The sequence below is a fragment of the Trichechus manatus genome, unplaced genomic scaffold (genome assembly GCF_000243295.1).
Source record: "Trichechus manatus latirostris isolate Lorelei unplaced genomic scaffold, TriManLat1.0 scaffold00165, whole genome shotgun sequence".
Classification (NCBI taxonomy): Eukaryota; Metazoa; Chordata; class Mammalia; order Sirenia; family Trichechidae; genus Trichechus; species Trichechus manatus.
In genome coordinates this window covers 2,304,508-2,324,266 of record NW_004444101.1, presented here as the reverse complement: position 1 = coordinate 2,324,266, position 19,759 = coordinate 2,304,508, and the positions used below count along the sequence as shown (strand labels likewise).

The 19,759-nt window shown below is 52.9% G+C and overlaps 1 protein-coding gene across 5 annotated transcripts in view; it reads right to left on the bottom strand.

Moving 5' to 3' along the window:
• Nucleotides 1-17,937, bottom strand: part of UBE2F (ubiquitin conjugating enzyme E2 F (putative)) — a 41,436-nt gene extending 23,499 nt beyond the window's left edge. Inside the window, exons 1-4 of one of the 5 annotated variants that reach the window (XM_023740876.1) lie at nt 17,805-17,937; nt 13,760-13,893; nt 3,936-3,965; nt 1,382-1,447 (exon numbers count right to left, since the gene is read on the bottom strand). In XM_023740876.1, the coding sequence (XP_023596644.1) occupies nt 1,382-1,447; nt 3,936-3,965; nt 13,760-13,877 (214 nt within the window). In that variant the 5' untranslated portion in view covers nt 13,878-13,893; nt 17,805-17,937. Of the gene's footprint in view, nt 1-1,381; nt 1,448-3,935; nt 3,966-13,759; nt 14,002-14,185; nt 14,475-17,804 lie in introns of those variants that run through there. The other 4 variants (XM_023740874.1, XM_004386465.2, XM_023740875.1 and 1 more) reach the window with 4 other exon arrangements.
• Between the last annotated feature and the right edge of the window lie 1,822 nt (nt 17,938-19,759).

The window sequence follows — 19,759 nt, the reverse complement described above, 5'->3', positions numbered from 1 at the left end:
CTGTACCCCAGTGCCCTCCCAGCCCAGAGGGACGAAGCTTTGCTCTCCGCTGTACCCCTGTGCTCTCCCTGCCCAGAGGGAGGAAGCTTTGCTCTCCACTGTACCCCAATGCCCTCCCAGCCCAGAGGGCCAAAGCTTTGCTCTCTGCTGTACCCCAATGCCCTCCCAGCCCAGAGGGACGGGGCCAGGCTCTGAATTGAAGGAATTTGTCCCAGAGCCTTTTGCAGAACCACCAGACAACAATGGATTTTAAGAAGTTTTCAGGCACATTTTGATTTTGGGACTCCTCCTGTTATTATAAAACACCTTCTATAGGAAAACCCAACCTGCCCACAAGGAGACAAAAAACAAAAAACAAACCCATTGCCACTGAGTCAATTCTGACTCACAGCGACCCTACGGGACAGAGGAGAACTGCCCCAAAGGGTTTCCAAGGAGCGGCTGGTGGATTCGGACTGCTGACCTTTTTGGTTAGCAGTCCAGCTCTTAACCACTGCGCCACCAGGGCTCCGCACAGGGAGACAAGCCAGGGCTAAATCCTGGGCTCCTTACCACATCAAAATTCTGCATTCTCTTTCCCTTTTTAATTAGGTAGTGACTCATTACCTCAGTTTCCCACTCCCTTTCTATCCCCAAAATAAAACCACACCCTCTATGTCCTCCTCAAGACTCCCTCCTCTCTGGCTCATTCCCATGGCCCCCTGCATCCAGCCAACAGCAGCCCCGCCCGGCTGCTGCCCCCTACCCAAAAGACACAGTGGGCTGCGGGCACCGTCAGCGTCTGCACCCCGGGAGCTGCACAGTAACTAGAAAACACAAGTCCCTGTCGTGCCACCCCCCCTCCCGCTGTCCCAGATCAATCAAGGAGATGTGTTACCACCCTCGGGCCAACTTGGAGGCTAGATACCGTTAAATGGTGCTAACATGAATAGCTGGTCATCTCTGCCTGCTTCGGTGCCCAACACACTGTCTATTTAATCCTCACAACTGCCTGCGACATAGGCTCTGTCCGCATCCCGCTTTACAGATGGGCAAGCTGTGGCTTAGACCCAGGTAACACTGCTGTGAAGGGGTCAACACCTGAACCCAGCTGGGACTTCTAAGCCCGTGCCCCACACCCACCCGCAGCCTCAGGACTCATTAACCTCTGCTGGCAAAGTTCACACCTCGTTACTGCAGTGAGCTCAGAGGAATGTCACTATGCTTTATCTATGCTTTATGTGACCACGCATGAGTGCTGTCTTCATAGGGAAGGATCACTTATGTTGTAACTTCTAAAAAGCTAGAGAGGACAAATCTAGTCAATGATTATAGATCTGGGCAACCTTTAAAATTTGCTGTTTAAAAACTACTCTGACACTTAAGTAAGTAAGAACATTACCTGGGGTTACGGTCAGCTGAAAGCAGTGAAGCTTGTTTGGATCAGGAAAATGCACTTTACAGGTACCTGCAAAAGAAAAGCACATCAGGCAGGTCTGAGACCCGGCAGCAGTCCGCATGCTGATGCTGACCTGGAAACCCGGGAAGGTCAACGGTGCTGGGCGGGGGTATCTGGTTTACAGGCTGGGCAGGCAGACCCCCTCACTGTTTGATGATAATTGTACTAATATGCTAAAATGGCAGCCAGTGATTCTTGCCATGTGTCTCCTTCTTTATATTCTTTACCAGTTAATTCTAAATTGAGATGTTTTCCTTCAACCTTAAATGGTCACTAAAAATAGAAGGCTTTCCAGTAATTTCAAGAATTATGCTACTTTGTAAAGAAGAAACCACACCCCACACAGGTTAATACACAGGGGATCACGGCTAGCTAACACAGGGAAAACAGGAAAGGGCCCAGGCCAAACTCCAGCCGGCTCACCTCACACCATAATCACTCATGCCCACTGTGGGAAGCGCAAGGTAAGAAGGTGCCAGGTAAGAGTCAGCTGCCACCCAGGAGTTCACCATGGCTCCTGTCTTGTTGTTTAAAGTCTTCACAGACTAACCACTGACTCAGCTTGCTCTGCCGGTGAAATGACACTCTGCTGACTAGGAAGGCAATGTTCTGTTCCCCCAAGCCGGAAGGCGCCTGGACCAGGACAGCAAGTCCCCGCTGCGAGAAGAGCTACTGGCTTTGGTGCAGGCAGGGGAAGCTGCCTATACCCCACATCCGCCTCCTTTACACAAATGACAAAGAGAGTCGTGAATATCTGTGGAATCAGCACCCAAGGAAGGAACGCACGAAGAAACCAGCTACGTTCATCTATAAACTCAGGAAATATTCTGCGAAATTCTTAGGTCACCTATTGACCTTACTTTTTACAAGTCCCACTGAAAATATTTGCTTAGTTTTGCAACATTTGAACTTTCATATTGGTGATGATTGCACAACATGATTGATGGAACTGGTCTCACTGAACTGCACACAAGAAAAATGTTGAACTGGCAAATGTTGTGTTTATATACTTTTACAACAATTAAAAAATGATTAAAATGGAAAATCTCTCTTATACATATTTTATAATAAAATCCTAAATAAAAACAGGAGGATTGAAATTCAGACTTGGGAATGGCCTTAGAGACCATCTAGCCCGAGGCCCTCAACTCCAGGAGATGACACAAAGGCCGAGAGAGGTCCGTGACTGGCGCAGGGTCACACAGGTCATCGACGGAAACTAGTTCCCAAGTTCATAACTAGTACTTGACTCTTCCCCCGTGCCCCACCCCATTTCATCTCATTGCTTCATAAACACGTCACGTACGGGACACTGAGGTATGATACAGAAACACAGCGCAGGACTGTTAGCGGGGTTTCATCTGTAAATACTTCAGCATGTAGAATCTCAAGACGCTTCCTTCTAGTTCTGATTAGAAGAAAACTTTCTAAGGTCAAGCAAATTCTCCAGATGTTCTGACTGAGACTCAGAGTAAGAAACATTCTCTATCACAACCTATTATGCTCATACATAAATATTAAAAATAAAATTTCAAAAAATAATATATACTTACCCTTCCTACACAAGTGTACGCCGATATGGTCTGTACGATTTTATTTTGTTTTTCAAATAGCTGGCTCTGGCCTACAAAACCGGTTTCACAACCACTTAAGGGTTGCGAACACAATTATCTTCCCATCTGAGATGGAGGCTGGAATGGGTCCTCTCACACGAATACTGAGTGGGTCACCGTGTCAAAACCTACGTTCTCTGTAGCATTCGCCCAAACCAGGAGACCTACTGATAAAATATTTCACACGCATTGACAAGTTTCCTCTGCCTCAGAACTATTTTTAAACTAAGTCTCAGGACAAAACGTTGTAACTCAAAAAATACTAGAACGGTCAAAGCTTCCAGACTATGGTCTTATGCAATGTAAAGGGAGAATTAACGCTGGGAAGATAAAAAGCACATTTTCCACGTGTCACGCGAGAGAGCTACCCAAGAAGCGAGTTTGCTGAGCCCACCACGCTGACGAGTGGTGACGAGGCAGCGGTCTCGCTGGGTCTGGGGCAGGCGCGCTCAGCAGAGCGGGGAGTCCTGTGGACTGAAGGCAGCTAGTCCTCCTTCCTCAAACACAGAGAGAAGTGATAAACAAGCACTTTCAGGACCAAAGACGAAAACAGGACTATCCGTTATTGATTTATATATCTTTTCACTCCAAAAAGGATGTGGGACAGAGTGCGGATGGAAGAGGTAGGAGACCCAACCCCGCTCACCTCTGCCGCCTTCAGGAGATGTAAGGCACTGGCGGGCTATGCTCGGAAAGGTTGGGACACCACCTTCTTATCAGAGCCCGAGAAAACATTCTGCTACTTTTTGGACAAAATTAAAATCCATTCCTGACATAGATGAAGAGCACAGTTTTTGCTATGCAAGGTATTAAAACATAAAACAATCTTTCTCCACACAATTATTTTGCAGTACTTAATGTGTGACTGGGGCTGCTATACTTACAAGGTAAATTAGCTTCAAGTTCTGCAACCTCTGTGGAAACAAAGAGATTATTGTTAATATTAGTCAACTACTCCACACAAGAACACCAGTTCTAGATTGGCAATTTCCTCCAGAATACTGAGGAAGGAAAATAAATTGGACAACTGAAACCCACACTGGGTGTAAAGTTTAGACTCTAAACCACTTAATTGCTTTCAAATACACACAGGGACTTAAAGGATGCCAAGGAGCGCAGGCCTTTAAAATTCACCTTAATGTGAATGAAAATCATTTAAAATTAACACGAAATTACCTATAGGTAAACAGTCACTAAAGTGTGTTGGAAAATCCTGTTCCCAACGAGCTGGACTCCAGCCTCACAGTCTGGTTCACCCCGTGTCTAGCCCAGTGGGGTCTCTGCTATCAAGGAGTTGAGTCTGGCCACCTAGCAGAAAGACCCTTGTGCTTCCTTCCTGAAGGGCCCACCCAGTCTGTGTTCCAGCTTTTCCAATGGGACCAAGCTCTCCACCTCCTGAGGGCCCCGGGCCTCGCTGCTGCCGATCCGTGGACAACGGGAGCTAGGCCTGTGGCCACCTGCTTGCAGCCACGTTCCTCAGCGCTGGTTCTCTGCCCTGGGCTCAGGTCCCTCTCCCACTGGTCGGTCACTCAGTGTTCAAGCACAGCACCACTGCACCAGGACAGAGCCTCGAGCCCGTCCCCTTCCCACTATTAAAGATCTGAGCTGGCAGAGACAGCCACCACTGAAACCCCTGGGCAGGCAGGTCAGCTGTGCCTCAGAGAGGTCAATAGCATGCCCTGAGGTCCTCAGAGCAGGGAGGGTATCCAGCTGTGGGAACTTGGGAAGGAGGAGGTTTCTGAGCTGGGCTTCAAAGAGTACGTAAAACTGAGGCCTGCAGAGGTGGAGAAAGGGCCAATCCAAGCAGATAAATTAGCAATGTGCTAAAGCAGAGAACACAAAAAAGCAGGGAAACCAGAAGGCACAGCGGCCAGTGCACAGGGGACAAAAACCACAGCAGAGTGATGGGGAATGAGGCTGGAAAGTAGGGCGGGAGGGCAGAGGGCCCTGAGGGCAAGGATTCTGGACTTCATTCAGCAGCAATAGGGAGCCGTTGGAGATTTCTGAGCAAGAGTTTCTAAGCTTTGTTCCAAGAGGACAGCTTCAGGAAGGGTGAGCAAAGCTGGAGGCCAGGAGACTGACGGGCAGCGAGGGCCGGGGTCAGGACAGAGGCAGGCTAGCGTATCCGAGGGAAATCAGGACTGGAGGTACCGAGCAACCGTGGTGGTGGGGGAGGGGGAATGAGGGGCTCAAAGGGGATTCTGAAGGTGACATGCTCGCCTGGAGCTGAGGTGGAAATGTGGGGGAGCCCCAGGTAGGGAGCCCCTGAAGACTGATGTCACCTGATGTCATGAGATTGGACAAGCCCGACCTAGGAGAAAGACGGGTGAGAGAAAGAACCTAGGCAGAATGCAGAGGAAAGGAGCGGCAACGTCAGAGACGAGCCAGGCCGAGAAGTAGGAGAGACCTAGGACGCAGTGACAGACGACAGGTTCTGTCAAAGAGCACAGAGCGCCCAGGGGAACAAGGGCTGAGAAAGGCTACCTGCTGTGGTCAGACCCTGCCGTTGGTCTCGAAACGGCGGGAAGCAAGTGGAGACAGTGAAACCAGATTATGGAAAATCAAGAAGCTAACGGGTGGTCAAACACTGACGCGCAGGTACACACGGTCTCTTCAGAAGTCGGGAGGGGCAGGATGGGGAGACGTGGGGCCCCCAATGTGTACAAGCGGAAAGCCAGGAGGGGCTGGGGGAAGCTGGAGGATGGCTCTGTCTGGGGCTGAGGGTCTGGGAAAGCCACAGGCCTTTGGGCCTCAGCGATTTGTGTGCACTGACCAAGGATCTGGGCAGTCAGGTCTGGCCATTACGTGTATTAGCTCCAGGGGGCAGGTATTTGGACGTGGCACCAGAAAGGGGGCGAAGGCAGAGGAGGGGCTAGGAATAAGCCAGAGCCCGCAGGACATACCCAGCATGCAAGCCAGGGGAGCGTTCTCACTCTGGGGGAGCTGGCTGGGGGGAGAAGGGAGTGAGAGCGGACCCTCCTCTTACCGAGACTGGAAAAGGACCTTGTCCGTGACTACAGGCAGGCTCGGAGTCAAGCTCCTCGGCAGGGTTGTACTGGACACTAAACACAAAACCACAATCCTGGGACGGCTCACTCCTGCTGTTCTCACACCAGCCACACTGGTCTTTACTCTCTGCAAACTGCGACCAGCCTCCCTGCAGCCTCCGCACTGCCCTGAGCCCCCGGGACTATCCTGCCTGCAAGTGCGCCAACTCCCATGGCCCAGCTTCACAAAAACCTAACGGAAGAAGAAACGTGCCGGGGGCATGGTGAACGCCTGTGGACTCAAGGGCAGGTACGATGTTCTGGAAGTGAAATGTTCGAGACGGTCTAGCGGCCGTGGACAGGGGAAAAGGCGAGATCCAGGGGACGGGAGGCTAGTAAGGCTGCTGACCAGTGCTAAAGACTGTGACAGTGGTGGGCGGGAGGCACGGGCACTAGAACCTACCCATCACCTGGTCACCTACAGGGCTGGGGGTGCGGAGCAGGGGCTGGCAGGGGCCAGCAAGGCGACGAGCAGGGCACCTCACCGCACCCTGGCTGCACGTTACAGCCACCCGAGGAGTCTGGGGTTTTTGTTTCTGTTTTTTAACTGCTTGTTGAGGCACGTTTGCATACCATAAAACAAAGACCCATTTTGGGTGTATAATTCAATGATTTTTAGTAAATTTTGGAGCTGTGTATCCATCACCACAATCCAGTACCTGTTGAGTTTCAAAAAATCCTGATGTCCCAGCCCTGCCCTAGACCAATTAAGTCAAAAGGCTCTGAGTGTTTTTACCTCCCAGGCAGAGTATACTGCTGAACACCGTTCTGCCACGATAAACGTTTACACACAGCTATTTAAATAAGTGAATTTAATAAAAAGTTCTGCTCTGTAGAATGCAAACTAGCTAAACCCCAAAGATAGGCAATCCCCGCATTTCAATGTCCAGGGAACTCAGGAGGACAGACCTGGGCCGGAAGAGAGCCTGCAGAGCCAGCCCTGTTACCACCGCACAGCCAAGGGTCACTGCAAGCTCAGGCAGGCAAGGCGCACGGCCTGGGCAAGAGGATCTCAACAGAGGCCTGGTGCTGTGGTCCAGTGCAGCGCCGAGTGCAGACCACCAGGCCGGCTCCCGGTGCTCGCCCGGGAACTGCCAAATGACAGCAACCAACAGCAGCATCAACCTAGGACAAGGGCAGAGACTAGGCCGAGGGACATGCAAACTGCCACACACACGGCAGCTCCCCCCCACGACCTTCCCGCCCGAAGGACTCGACCCTCACCTGTCAGGTAGCAAGAAATGATAGCAATCTTAAACAGCTAAAAGTCTCGCCCACTCCAAGATGCCAGTGCCTCCACCACCCGCTGGCCCGCGTCTCTGCGAGGCCCTGGGCACCCTGTACAACCCCGTGGCTGCATAACTTCCTTCTGAGAGATTAGACACTTCTCCTTCTTCACGGAAGGTCAGGCCACAGGGCCCACCCCAGGCCATGACTGTGCTGACAAATGAGATTACAAAGCCCTAGCTTCAGGGCCCTGGGCATGGCACACACCAGTGCTTGAGAAGTGCCTGAGAATGGGCATGTCTGCCAGCCGGGGGCAGTGTTCCGTGGGAGTGTCCTCTGCAGTCTGCACAGCACCCCCTTGTGTGGTTGAGGACCCAGGCACCTCACAGGCCCTTCACAGATGAAGGTGGTTCTTATCAAGGGCCAGCTCCAACCCTATCAGGCAGCTCCAGGCAGAGCAGCTGAGCCTGCGACCAAGAGATGTGGCAGCTACTTCCCTGGAGACTCCAGGACTTCCCTCAGCTGAGCCACAACCCCTCAGACTTGTCTTATTGCTTGGCCTTCTCCTGTCCCTACGCACCGAAACCCTCAGCCCCCATCTCCTCTGCACTCCCAGCACCCACTCACGGGGCCCTGATCTGGGAGACCCTTGGCCCACGTGGCAGCAGCCCCCACAGAAAGAGCACTGCTGGAGCCGGGGTCCAGCCCCCACTTCCATCCAGTCTCAGGGCTCCCAGCCCCACAGGGCCCTGGCCCCACCGTGGAGGAGCAAGGCTGCAGCCCCAAAACCAGCCCCAGCCCCCTGCAGGCTCAAGTCCAGGCTGATCTGACCAAGGCTGCCCACGGATCTGTCCCTTCTTGTTCCTGTATTTCCAGGGCCGACCCTGGTTTCAGTTAGCTCAGTTCCCAATCCACACCTGAATGTAGACTGATACAGGCCCTTGGGGGCTGTGGGCGTCACTACCAGTAGCTGCCACACACAGGCACTCAACCGAGTGAGCGAGCAAGTGAGAACGGGAGGGAGACGGACACGTGCCCAGCTAGCCATCGTGGAAAGGGCCCACTTTCTGACAGACAAGGAAGCAATCCTGCCCCAACGGCTTTGTAGCGGGGTGGGGAGTACTACCACACCCAGCCCAGTGTGGCTGAAAACCCGGCAGTGCGTTCTCCCCGACCTGACAGCTCCCGGGGTTAGGGCAGAAGGCATCCCAGCCCTGCCCGAACGCTGGCACTGTCCCCCCTCCCAGTGCTGCTGCCACAGCCTCTCTCCAGCTCCAGCCTGGAGGGCAAACAACCACCCAGCGCCGGGAACACGGGGGTGCCGACAGGGAGCCCTCGCCCACGCGGGGAGGCCTCGCCCGAGCAGCCACTCATCGGTGGGGCTTCCTGGCATCTTCTCGGGAGAGCTGGCCGCAGCCCCCGTCATCTGTGGGAACTGGGCCGCCACAGCGGGAGAACAGAGAGTCAGGTGTGCTGCCCTCTCGGGCGCCTGGCCCTGCCAGCCCGTAACTGCCCACACCCTGGTCAGCTCGGCCGTGGCCATCTGCTCCAAGCCAGGTCTCACATCACGGGAGGCCAAGCAGGACGTTGGGCCAGCTAGAAAATGACAGCCGGTTCGCCTCTCAGTCCTCCCTTTGGGCTCTCAGCACCCACAAGTGACAAGAAACGTACCACTCAGGTCCCCTCAAACCAGGGCTGCCACGGCCAGCCTTCCACTCTCAGTCCTTTCAGGGCGTGCCTGACCCGCCTGCCCGGGGCCACATCCCTCCCAGGAGAGGCCACATCAATGACTGATGGAGGCCCAGCCCTCTCGCCTGACTGGGGACAGCTCATGGGTCCATCACTGCAGCCCAATTTCTCCCTCTGCCCACTCCCGCCCCCACAGTGCTGGCCCAAGGCTACTCCTTCCTGACGATCCTGCATGCCAGACCCCCTTCATGCGGCAGAAGCAACAGCCTCCAGGAGCCTTCTGCTTGGTGGGCTGGCCAAAGCTACTACGCTGATAAAGGCCCAATCAACTTTCTAGCATTCTCTACTCAACAGGGCATAAATCACCTGTCCACTGCCCAGGAGGACAGCAAAACTCCAGACTGCAGAATGCAACCCGCACTGTTTCTCCAACTACCTCCACCGCCATGTTTCCGCCAAGTCCAGTTCAAGTAACTTGGACTCCAAGTCTACGTGCCACACCCTGTGACAGCCTGGACCCCACCGTACTCTACACAGCACCAGGTCCGCCAACAGTAAACCCCAGAGGAACGATGGCCACCACACCTGGACTGCACACACAGGGTCAGTAACTGCCCCCATGGCAAGCCAGACAAAGGAGGGGTGGGGCATCTCGAGGTGGGGACGTGCCAGTCATCACAGTCTTCTCTGTCACACACCCTCTGTTCAGGGCCTGGCTCTAAGGTGAGGACACCCTCTGTTCAGGGCCTGGCTCTGAGGTCAGGACACCCTCTGTTCAGGGCCTGGCTCTCAGGTCAGGACACCCTCTGTTCAGGGCCTGGCTCTCAGGTCAGGACACCCTCTGTTCAGGGCCTGGCTCTCAGGTCAGGACACCCTCTGTTCAGGGCCTGGCTCTCAGGTCAGGGCTGCTCTTGCCCTTCACCCACCCTCCATCACAAGCCCAAACTACTCACCACTCAGCCAGCCCTGCCCAGCCCAGGAGCCCCCGAAGAAGACACAGGCAGCTAGAGGCCATGTCAAGGGTCATACAGAGTGCTACTGCCCACAGCCCCCATCAGCTGCAAGCGCTTTGGGCCCCAGAGACAGCCCCAGAACTGTGACAATCACCAGGATGACAATGGTGTCATGTGTTGTTCTGCATCTCTCCTTTAAGAGTCTGGCAAGGTTCAAGAACCTTAGCTGGGCCCTAGGAACCCTGACAAAGCCATCTCCTGTTCCAGGGCTGGGGTGGGCTCCAGCTTGGTGAGCCTCAGTGGGCTGCGCTGGGCTGGGTCAGGGTCCAGAGCCACTGAGCGCGTCCAGGTGAATCCAACAGCACCTCAGACTGGCTTCTAGATTCTCCTTCTCCAGACCTGCACTTCTGTTCTGCTCACAAGGCTTTTGCTTGCTGGGTCTGCTCCCAGAGCCTGCTCCTCACCCCATATGTGGGTCTGCCTTTCATACTGCAAAACAGCTACAACCTGGCACGTTTCTTAACCTCTGAGTCTCAGTTCTTCAGCTGTAAAATGGGGATGAAACCACCCAGCTGGCAAGGCTTTGCAAAGGTCGAACAGGCATCACCCCCATACAATGCCCACCAGGGGGCCTGGCCCTCAGTGCTCAGTGGACCACAGCTGTGGTCTACCACTCTGATGATAGGGTGAAGGCAGCCATGGACAGCCCAGCCAGAATCTGAGTTAGTCTACAGGCTGGGCCTTCCACACTCCACCTCCCCTGGCACTGAAAACACTGCCACTCACAGGACTGCAACAACACGCCTCTCAAACCCCTTGGCCTGGCTCGTTTGGCTCCTGGCTTCCTCAGCAGGTAGCACCCTTGAAGCCAGAATCTGCGAAGAGAGTCAAGTCCTATCAGGCCCACCCAAGCAAGGAACTCTAGCCTATACCCCCCCCTCCATCCTCTGCAGCTCCTGTAACAGACTCTGAATATAATCTGGTGTTCTCACTGCCTTAGCAGGTAAAAAACTATCCTCACTCCATGCAGTGCGATGGATCACTTTTACATGGCTTTTCTCGCCATGATCTTGCAACCCCCACCAATGACTGGGTGGGACTATGCAAATAAGGTGCTTGTGGCCCACCAACAGGATCGGACAGTGTCTTAGTCATCTAGTGCTGCTGTAACAGAAATACCACAAGTGGATGGCTTTAACAAAGAGAAGTTTATTCTCTCACAGTCTAGGTGACTAAGAATCCAAATTTAGGGTTCTAGCTCTAGAAGAAGGCTTTCTCTCTCTGTTGGCTCTGGGGTAAGGTCCTTGTCATCAATCTTCCTCTGGTCAAGGAGCTTCTCAGCACAGGGACCCCAAGTCCAAAGGATGTACTATGCTCCTGACTCTTGTTTCTTGGTGGTATGAGGTCCCCCTGTCTCTCTGCTTACTTCTTTGATATCTCAAAAGAGATTGACTTAAAATACAATCTAATTCTGTAGATTGAGTCCTACCTCGTTAACATCACAGAGATAGTATTTACAACACATAAGAAAATCACATCAGATGACAAAATGGTGAACAATGACACAACACTAGGAATCATGGCCTAGCTAAGTTGACACACATTTTTGGAGGGACACAATTCCATCTGTAACAGACACCTTGCTAATAATGCAAACAAGGTGCAAGGCACCCTTCTAGAGGTGGGACTATGCAGGTAAGGTATATGGAACCCTAACAAGGGGATTGGTCAGTTTTGCCATCCCATTAGGATTAAAATAAGCCATCCCAGAGGTGGAAAGAGGGCACCTCACTACCATCAAGAAGAGACGGGAGCAGAGCTCTTCCTTTGCACTTGGGGTCCCTGTGCCGGGAACTTCCTAGACCCAAAAGACAGAGAAAACTGTAACATCAGAGACAGCACTAGACGGTGAGAAACAGCAGCAGAGAAACGGTGGCAGCAAAACCAGGAGACCAGCACAAGATGGCGTGGTGGGCTTCCCAGCCCACGGAGCGAGATGGCTACAGCGGGCGTGCCGACCCACGGAGCGAGATGGCTACAGTGGGCGTGCCGACCCACGGAGCGAGACATCTGAGCACCTTCTGGTCGAGGCTCACTGGCGGGGCAGAGTGTCTTCGGGCATTTATTGGTGGCACTAAAGAGCTTTATAACACTTGCCAGAGCAGGCCAAGGGCCAAGGGGCCAAGAGGCCAAGGGCCAGAAAGAGTCCTGCCTGTGGGCATGGCTGAGAAGAAGCTGTCCTGATCAAAGAACTGTATCCTCAGTCATTCCTGATCCTGAATTGTAACCTGCTACTTCCCTAATAAACCTTATAATCGTGAGTATTGTCTGTGAGTTCTGTGAAGCCATTGCAATGAATTATAGAACACAGCAGAAAAGCAGGGAGTGCCATATGAGGGACAGCTGGTGTCAGACTTGAAGGTTGGATGACGAAGGTAGGTTTGACCTCCACCTCACGGCAATCAGCCTTTAGCTGATGCTGATTCTCTCTCCTCCCCCTCCTGAAGTTAGAGGAGGTCAGACACCCCCTCCCGCTACAATGCCATTCTTACACTCCACTGTTAGCCTATCAGCCACCAGGCTACTTTTCCCAGAGCCAAGTAAGACCCACAGGCAGGAGGAGAACAAGGCAGAGTACTCGTCCTGTCTCCACCAGCCAAACCCTTCCTGTTCCCATTCCTTCCCACGCTTAGCAGAGGTTCGCTTCCAGGAAGGCTGAACACATTGCTTTTAACACACAAGTTCTCCTGTCATTAGATGCACTTCAGGACAACCGAACACTAACAATCCCCATATCGTCCACCTAAAAAAACATGAAAACAGGCAGTTGTAACAAACGACTTAACCTTTCCTTGCTTTCTAGTTGCTATACACTTAAGAAGTGTCAACACATGTTGTAAAATAAAGTAAAAGCACTGCAAATTACGAGCTCCTTAAGGTCAGGAACTGCTTCATATTTTGCAGTCCTCGTGATCCTGGGAAACTGCCTTTGCACTTAAATGAGTGGTGAACTGTAAATGAGTAAATGCAAAATTTACACAAGTACACAAAGACATGCATATTCACACACACACATCTGTACACACATTTGGTGAACCCTTCCCTAAAGACAAAGTCTTCCCTTATCAGCAAGGAGAGCAGAATGACTACAGCTCCAGGACGCTAATCGTGTTGTTAATTCCATCAAGAGAACTAAGTCTGCAGAAGGCTCTCCTTTGGCTTTTGACCTGAATAAAATGGATTCTGTAAGGATCTTAAACCAAAAAAACAAACCCACTGCTGCTGAGTTGATTCCGATTCATAGCGATCCTATAGCAACCCTATAAGGGATACCCTAATTCAACCCCCTCCCTTATGGACAGGAAACTATGGTGCTGAGAAGGCAGGAAGAAATACTACACACACACACACGCACGCACGCACGCACACGCACACACGTGCATACACTCATTCACACACTTGTACACACTCACATATCTGGTTAGGTAAGGGCAGCACCTAACAAGACTGGGCCTGCTGACTCCCAGCGCCTGTTCTTCACGCTAGCATGCTGGTAGACCCCATAAAGAACACTCAAAGTGTATAAGACACCCTGGTTTCTAACACCATTTGCCCGCCATTCACATCCTCAGTGTCTGCACAGCACCAAGGCCTTCCACGTAGGTGATACATGGTTAGATTTTTAAGTATTTTCAAACAGGTATTCTATTCAGCTATAGGCTGCTTCATATCCAACAGAGCCTCTACTCAAAGTTAACTCTTCGCCAGCCCGACCTGCGTGCACATCATTACCTTTGACGAGCAGCTTGTCCCTCACAGACACCCTCCGTGTGGAGTCGGAAGCTGTGGCTGACGAGCGGGGCCCTTTGAGACCATCATCCCGCTTCAATTTGCTTGCCAGAGTTAGCATCACTGCTGCCTTTACCCTAAAAACAGGAATAAACATGGGGTCAAGGGCATGTCTCTAGACACCAACACTGAGAAAAATGTACAGGTTTCTAAAGCTTTTTTCCCACACACACGAGGTGCAACGTAAGACCGGATCATTTCATAATGAATTTGGTACTCTCTATTCCATCGTCCATTGGTCGAATTTTTTAAAGTACAGATTAAGGAATGGAGAGTCATGCATTTAGCGAAGATTTGCCGGGCACCCACTAGATGCCAGGAGCGTGCCAGGCCCGGGGCGCGAGGCTGACAAAGTCACATGGTGCGTACGGTCTAGGGGAATCCTGAGTGTCTCGCCCAGCGTGCCACCACGGCGAGGGGTCCACACGGTCCACGACTGTACACCGGTGATCCGCCTGTCCCCTGTAGTCCATCTGTCCACCACAGACCGAGGGGCGCAGCACCCTCTTGGGGAATCAGGGTGCCGCAGTGCTTCACTTTCAAAAGCTGTGACAAAACAAGTTCCTCGAATTTCAAATCTAGGCAGCAACTCTACTCCCCATTCCCACTCCATTTTACAGCTGTGGGCCCTGGGACAATGGTGGCCTACAAAGTGGGGTGTCCAAGGCCACTGGGCTGCTAGAAGCCACCACAGAAACACTGGTGTCCCTCCTAGGGATGACCGAAATACTTTTATCTTCAGCGCAATGGTGTTTCAGGGGTGCAGATACACATCAAAACTGATGAAACTGTCCTCTTTAAATACACGCTCTTTAATGTATTTCACTCATACCTCGATAAAGTTTACAAAAACATGAAAAAACCCAACACTAGTGTCCTTGTTCCACATGCTATCTCCCCATAGACCTACACAGAGACACGGACCACAGCCCAGAAGCACACACATCTTCACAGCTCTACCCTGGGCAAGGGAGCTACCGGCCCTCTTGATGGGGTAACTTCACGAAGTGGGAGGGTGGAGGAGAGAGTCAGGAACACCTGTGGGGACTTCTGCCCACAGCTATCAGAAAACACAGGACTGTGGAGAGCCCAGCTCTCTTGCTCTGTCCCGACCTGGAATGATCTTGTCAGGAATCCCATAAGCAGATCTGGATCACAAAACAATGTTTGCTTTCCTAGCCAAGTCACGGCCACGTGCCCGACTTGAGCACTTCAGTCCTGCCACGTGGTCAGGTTGCCTGATGATGGGCCAAGATGCGTATCCCTCACCCGGGGGTCAGCTGGATGCACCGTGCACCACACAAAGTCTGCTTGGCTTTTATCCTCTGGCTGACCTCAGCAATGCCAATCCAGCAAAAAAATAACAAATACAATCAAAGCACGCGGAGAGCTTGGTAGGCTGTATCATACTAAAGAGCTCGTGGAAAAGCAAGGGCCAGGGCTCATGCCTGGTCCACGCCCAGCTCCCGGGGGATCTGCACTGAAGTAGCCCCTCAGAAAATCCTGGCTAATGCAACCATGCATAGAAAGAAAGGTTCGTCACCAAGAAGATTCTTCTGTGGCACTGCAGTCTGTGGACTGCTCTGAATTCCTTTTTACATCCTCCTACCACTCCATAGGATCCTTGGTGGTGAAGTGGTTAAGAACTCAGCTGCTAACCAAAAGGTCAGCAGTTCGAATCCACCAGCTGCTCCTTGGAAATCCTATGGGGCAGTTCTACCCTGTCCTATAGGGTCACTATGAGTTCAAATCAACTCAACAGCAATGGCTTTGTTTTTTATTTTTGTTTACCACCCCAGAAAGGAGCCCTGGTGGTGCAGTGGTTAAGCACTCAGCTGCTAAACCAAAGGTCAGCAGAACAAATTCACCAGCCACTCTGCAGGAGAAAGATGGGGCAGTCTGTTTCCCTAAAGATTACAGCCTTGGAAACCCTATGGGGCAGTTCTACTCAGTCCTGTAGGGTTGCTATGAGTCGGAATCAACTTGATGGCGACGGGTTTTTGGTACCATCCCAAAGAGTTCTTCTCCGCAGGCAATGCCCCACACTTACCCCTGAAAGAGTCAGATTCCTGACTTGTTACCTTCAACAATTTGTGGCCTTTAATAAAACACTGACTGTGCAAGGTAGAAAGAAAATAAACACTCATGCTTTCTTTTCCACAGAATAGAAAACTTGTTTCCCTGACAGTCTAGGAAATCAAGTATATTATGGCCATCTATGTCTCCAGTACTGGAATCATTCTTGCATTCCACTTTAGGAATAAACCAAAGTATAATTTAGGAATGTTTCCATAGCTGTCATACTAAATCTATACAAAGGGATGTGAACAAAAATAACTATTCAAACTGTCAAGGGGTTAGTGGGATACCTGCAGTTGCTTCCAAATTCTCTTTTCTTCTTCACTGGGTTTTGCGTCTCAAGGATCTGGTTTAAAACTAAACTTCTCCTTCGCTGCAAACTACACTCGGACTGAGGCAGCATTTTCAGGAAAAGATCAGCTACTTTGAATAGCATGCTCAGGCTCTAAATTCCACAAGTTGCCATTTTGCCCAGTGAAGTTCCTCCTCTGGGGGGACTTGCTTTCAGATTGTTCAAAGACGAGGATTCTGCGCCATTTTACTGGCTCAGCATTAGTGTGTGTAGTGGCAAAATCAGGCCATGCCATGTGTGCGGGACACCACGGGCCAGTCAGTTGGAGGTATGCGGACCTCTTCGTTTACAATTCCTTCGGCCCTTGTGTAAAAGATGGAACTGCAGGCAACACTCGACTTGTCCAGCCAAAGGGGCCCAGAACAGGACACCAAGAAGTCCACACGCCACCCTCCATCAGAATGCAGTGCCCAGGAACTCTCAGACGGCAGTGGTGCCCCCTGGTTGGATGGCCAACCTATGGAGTCCAGCCCCATTTGTTTTCAGTAAGAAACCTACCCCTACCTGCTTCGTCTACTATCTGAATGGCACGTATGCCCAGGAGGGTGCCATCAAGCCCCACACCACTAAGCCTAGGGATTGCTGCTTCTAGACATCTCTCTCACCTGTCCCATCCCAGTACCTGTAAGGGATCCCACACCTTCACCCCCCTCCTCACACAAGAATACTCTACACCAGGCAGGCCAGCCTCCACACGGTTCCCCAACACCCTGCTCATTTCTGGAAGGTTCTGTTCATCCTGACACCCAGGACTGCAATGGCCCGCTTCCCTTCACCATCCCTTCCATTGAGTCTCTACCCAGATCCTAGCATCTCCTCCAAGAAGCCTTCTAGGAGACTCCAATCTATCCTGATCCCACTTGGGCGCAGGAGGGAATGAGCACAGAGGAGCAAAAGTACAACTGGGCATGCTGTAAGGAAACTGAGCCCAGGGAGGGGAAGGCCACGCCCAAGATCACACACCAGCAGAACCAGACCCAGAATCCAGGACGTAGATGCACTCATGCTTTGAAGATGTCCTCCCTCCTCTTCGCCCTTCCCGGGGAAAATTTCCACACTAACCTTGGCGCCCCCAATTGTGGGTAGCGCCCCTCGGTATTCCTCCATCCTTCCCACTGCAGGTAAGCTGCAAGGGGGAGTGCTCACCATCCCCCCGGGCCTACTGCTCCCAGGGCCTAGCGCGACTCCCACATCAATCCGCAGTCCGGCGCCTGCGTCCGAGTCCCTCCAGCCACTCGGGAGCCGTGACCTTGGGCGCGGCGCGCGGGCCCCAGTTCCCTCCTGTGAAATGGAGCCGGCGGCCCCCCGGCAGCGCTGCGGACAGGGGCGGGGTGCAGCGCAGCAAAGGCAGCACCGGCGGGGCTCGGCGCGATGCTTGTCCCTAAAGTGCCCCCTGCCCGCGGAGCCGCCCCGCCGCGTCCATCAGCCGGGGCCGCCCACCCGACCGTCCCGCGCCCGACCGGAGAAGCGCGACCTGAGGCGGCCCGGCGCGAGACCAGAGGCTCGGGGACCCGGCCGGCACGCCCTGCGACCTCCCCGGAGAGCCAGCGGCCTCACCTGGGCACCCCGAGACAGGCGAGGCGGCCCGGGGCCCAACACCATGCCCCGCCCGCTCGGCGGCGGCGGCGAGACGCGGCCCCTCACCGCAGCACCGGCTCCGCGGCGGCGGGACCGGAAGTTGCAGGGCGGGGACTCGCCCGCTCTCTCGGGCGGCGGCGCGTCTGAACGGGCGCTTTAAAAAAAAAATCAAAATCCCGAAGAACTTTATTGGGAGCCTGACCCCCGAACAGCGGCCTGAGCCGATGAGGCGGAGCTTGGCGACGGCACGCTCGGTCCTCGCTGACTGGCAGAGGGGACGCCTGGGAGGCGGGCACAGATCTTGCGGCCCTCTATGATTGGCTAGTGGCGGCCAGGGGCGGGGCTGGGCGCAAGGCTGGGGCTGCCGAGTTTGATCCGGAGCCTAAGGGCCCAGCGCTTGGGCGTCTGCGTGGCTTTCGTGACCTCATTCATTTCTTCGGGCCTTGGTGCCCACAGCCTGCCCTGGAGCCGCGGCCAGGCCGGAGCTGACAGCCTCCGGGTGTGGAGCGCCCGCCGTGTGCCCGGCTCAGTGCCCGAAATGCAGAGGACCGGGCCTGCCCCGGCAGCCTGCAGTGTAGATGGATCGAGGAGGCCGGGGCGATGAGACGTGCAGACCGTCCCGCCGTGTGCCTCCCAGGAGCCTGCAGCGGACTGCGTGGATCCTTTCCTGTCCTCGCCTTATGACTTTTAGTACTCCTTTGATCTCTTTAAACATTTTTTTTCTAATTGTTGCGACTGTGTACAGCAGAACAAACACCAATCCAACAATTTCTACATGTACTATTCAGTGACATTGATTATATTCTTCAAGTTGTGCAACCATTCTCACCCTCCTTTTCCGAATTGTTCCTCTGGCTTAACATAAACTCACTTCCCCCAAACTTCCTCACCTACCTTTGGATTTGGTGTTGTCAATCTGATCCCACATAGACTGACTTCTTTAAAAGAGCGCGATGCTCAAGGCAGACATTCTTCACAAATTGTTCTCTTTCAAGCTTGTTGCCTACAAATCCTGCCCACGCATTGTGCCAGTGTCCCTGTGATTGGTAATGGCCGCCCTGGGGGGTCAGGCTCCTGGGGAGGGGGCCATCCCAGCTGCTCTTGAAATATGAGGTTCACCACGTAGGCGTGGACCCGGAAGAAACAGGGAAGGAGCTGGAACTTGATTCCAAAAGCCCCACAGAATGATTTTAGACAGTGGAGGGACGGCATCATTTTTTCTTTCTAAGAGACTCTGGCTCTCAGTGAGCGGGGGGAGAGGAGCCAGGCGGAGGAAAGGGAGTCAGGACAAAAATGTTATTCCTTCTGCTCGGGAACGTTTTCCCCTTCTTTGCCTCTCTAATGCCTATGCTTTCCTAAGCTTAGACACCACTTTCTCAGAGAAGCCTTCCCTGTGCCAGCCCTTCAGAGTCTGAGGGGCACCGAAGCCCCTCGGTGTCCTCACTGGAGCCCTGTGCTTCCTGCTGTTGGTGTTCCACACTTCCTGTCATTGTCTGTTCCCCTGATAAGCTCAGCTCCTTGGGCGCCTAGCCTCCTCCCCCTTCCCATCCCAGGGCCTGGCACATAACAGGTGGTCAAAACACATCTGCTGGATAAATAGGGCATGAGCTTGTTGCAGTCTGGAGAGACACGATAAGGGCTTGAAGCAAGGCTCTGGCTGACGGCGCAGCTGGAATGGCTTGAGGACTTACATGTTTCGTTCACTAAGTGGCACTGTCTGTGGAATGGACTGCACTTCACTCCGGCCCAGATCTCACCGTTGTCGATAAAGCAAAACACTTCTAACTCCATTTCATGAAGCTACCTCATGCCTTCACCTAAGGCTTTTTTAGGGCTAAAAAAAAAAAAAATGTTGGCCATCTAGTTGAGTCTGACTCATAGCAACCCTATAGGGCACAGTAGAACTGCCCCATAGGGTTTCCAAGGCTGTAATC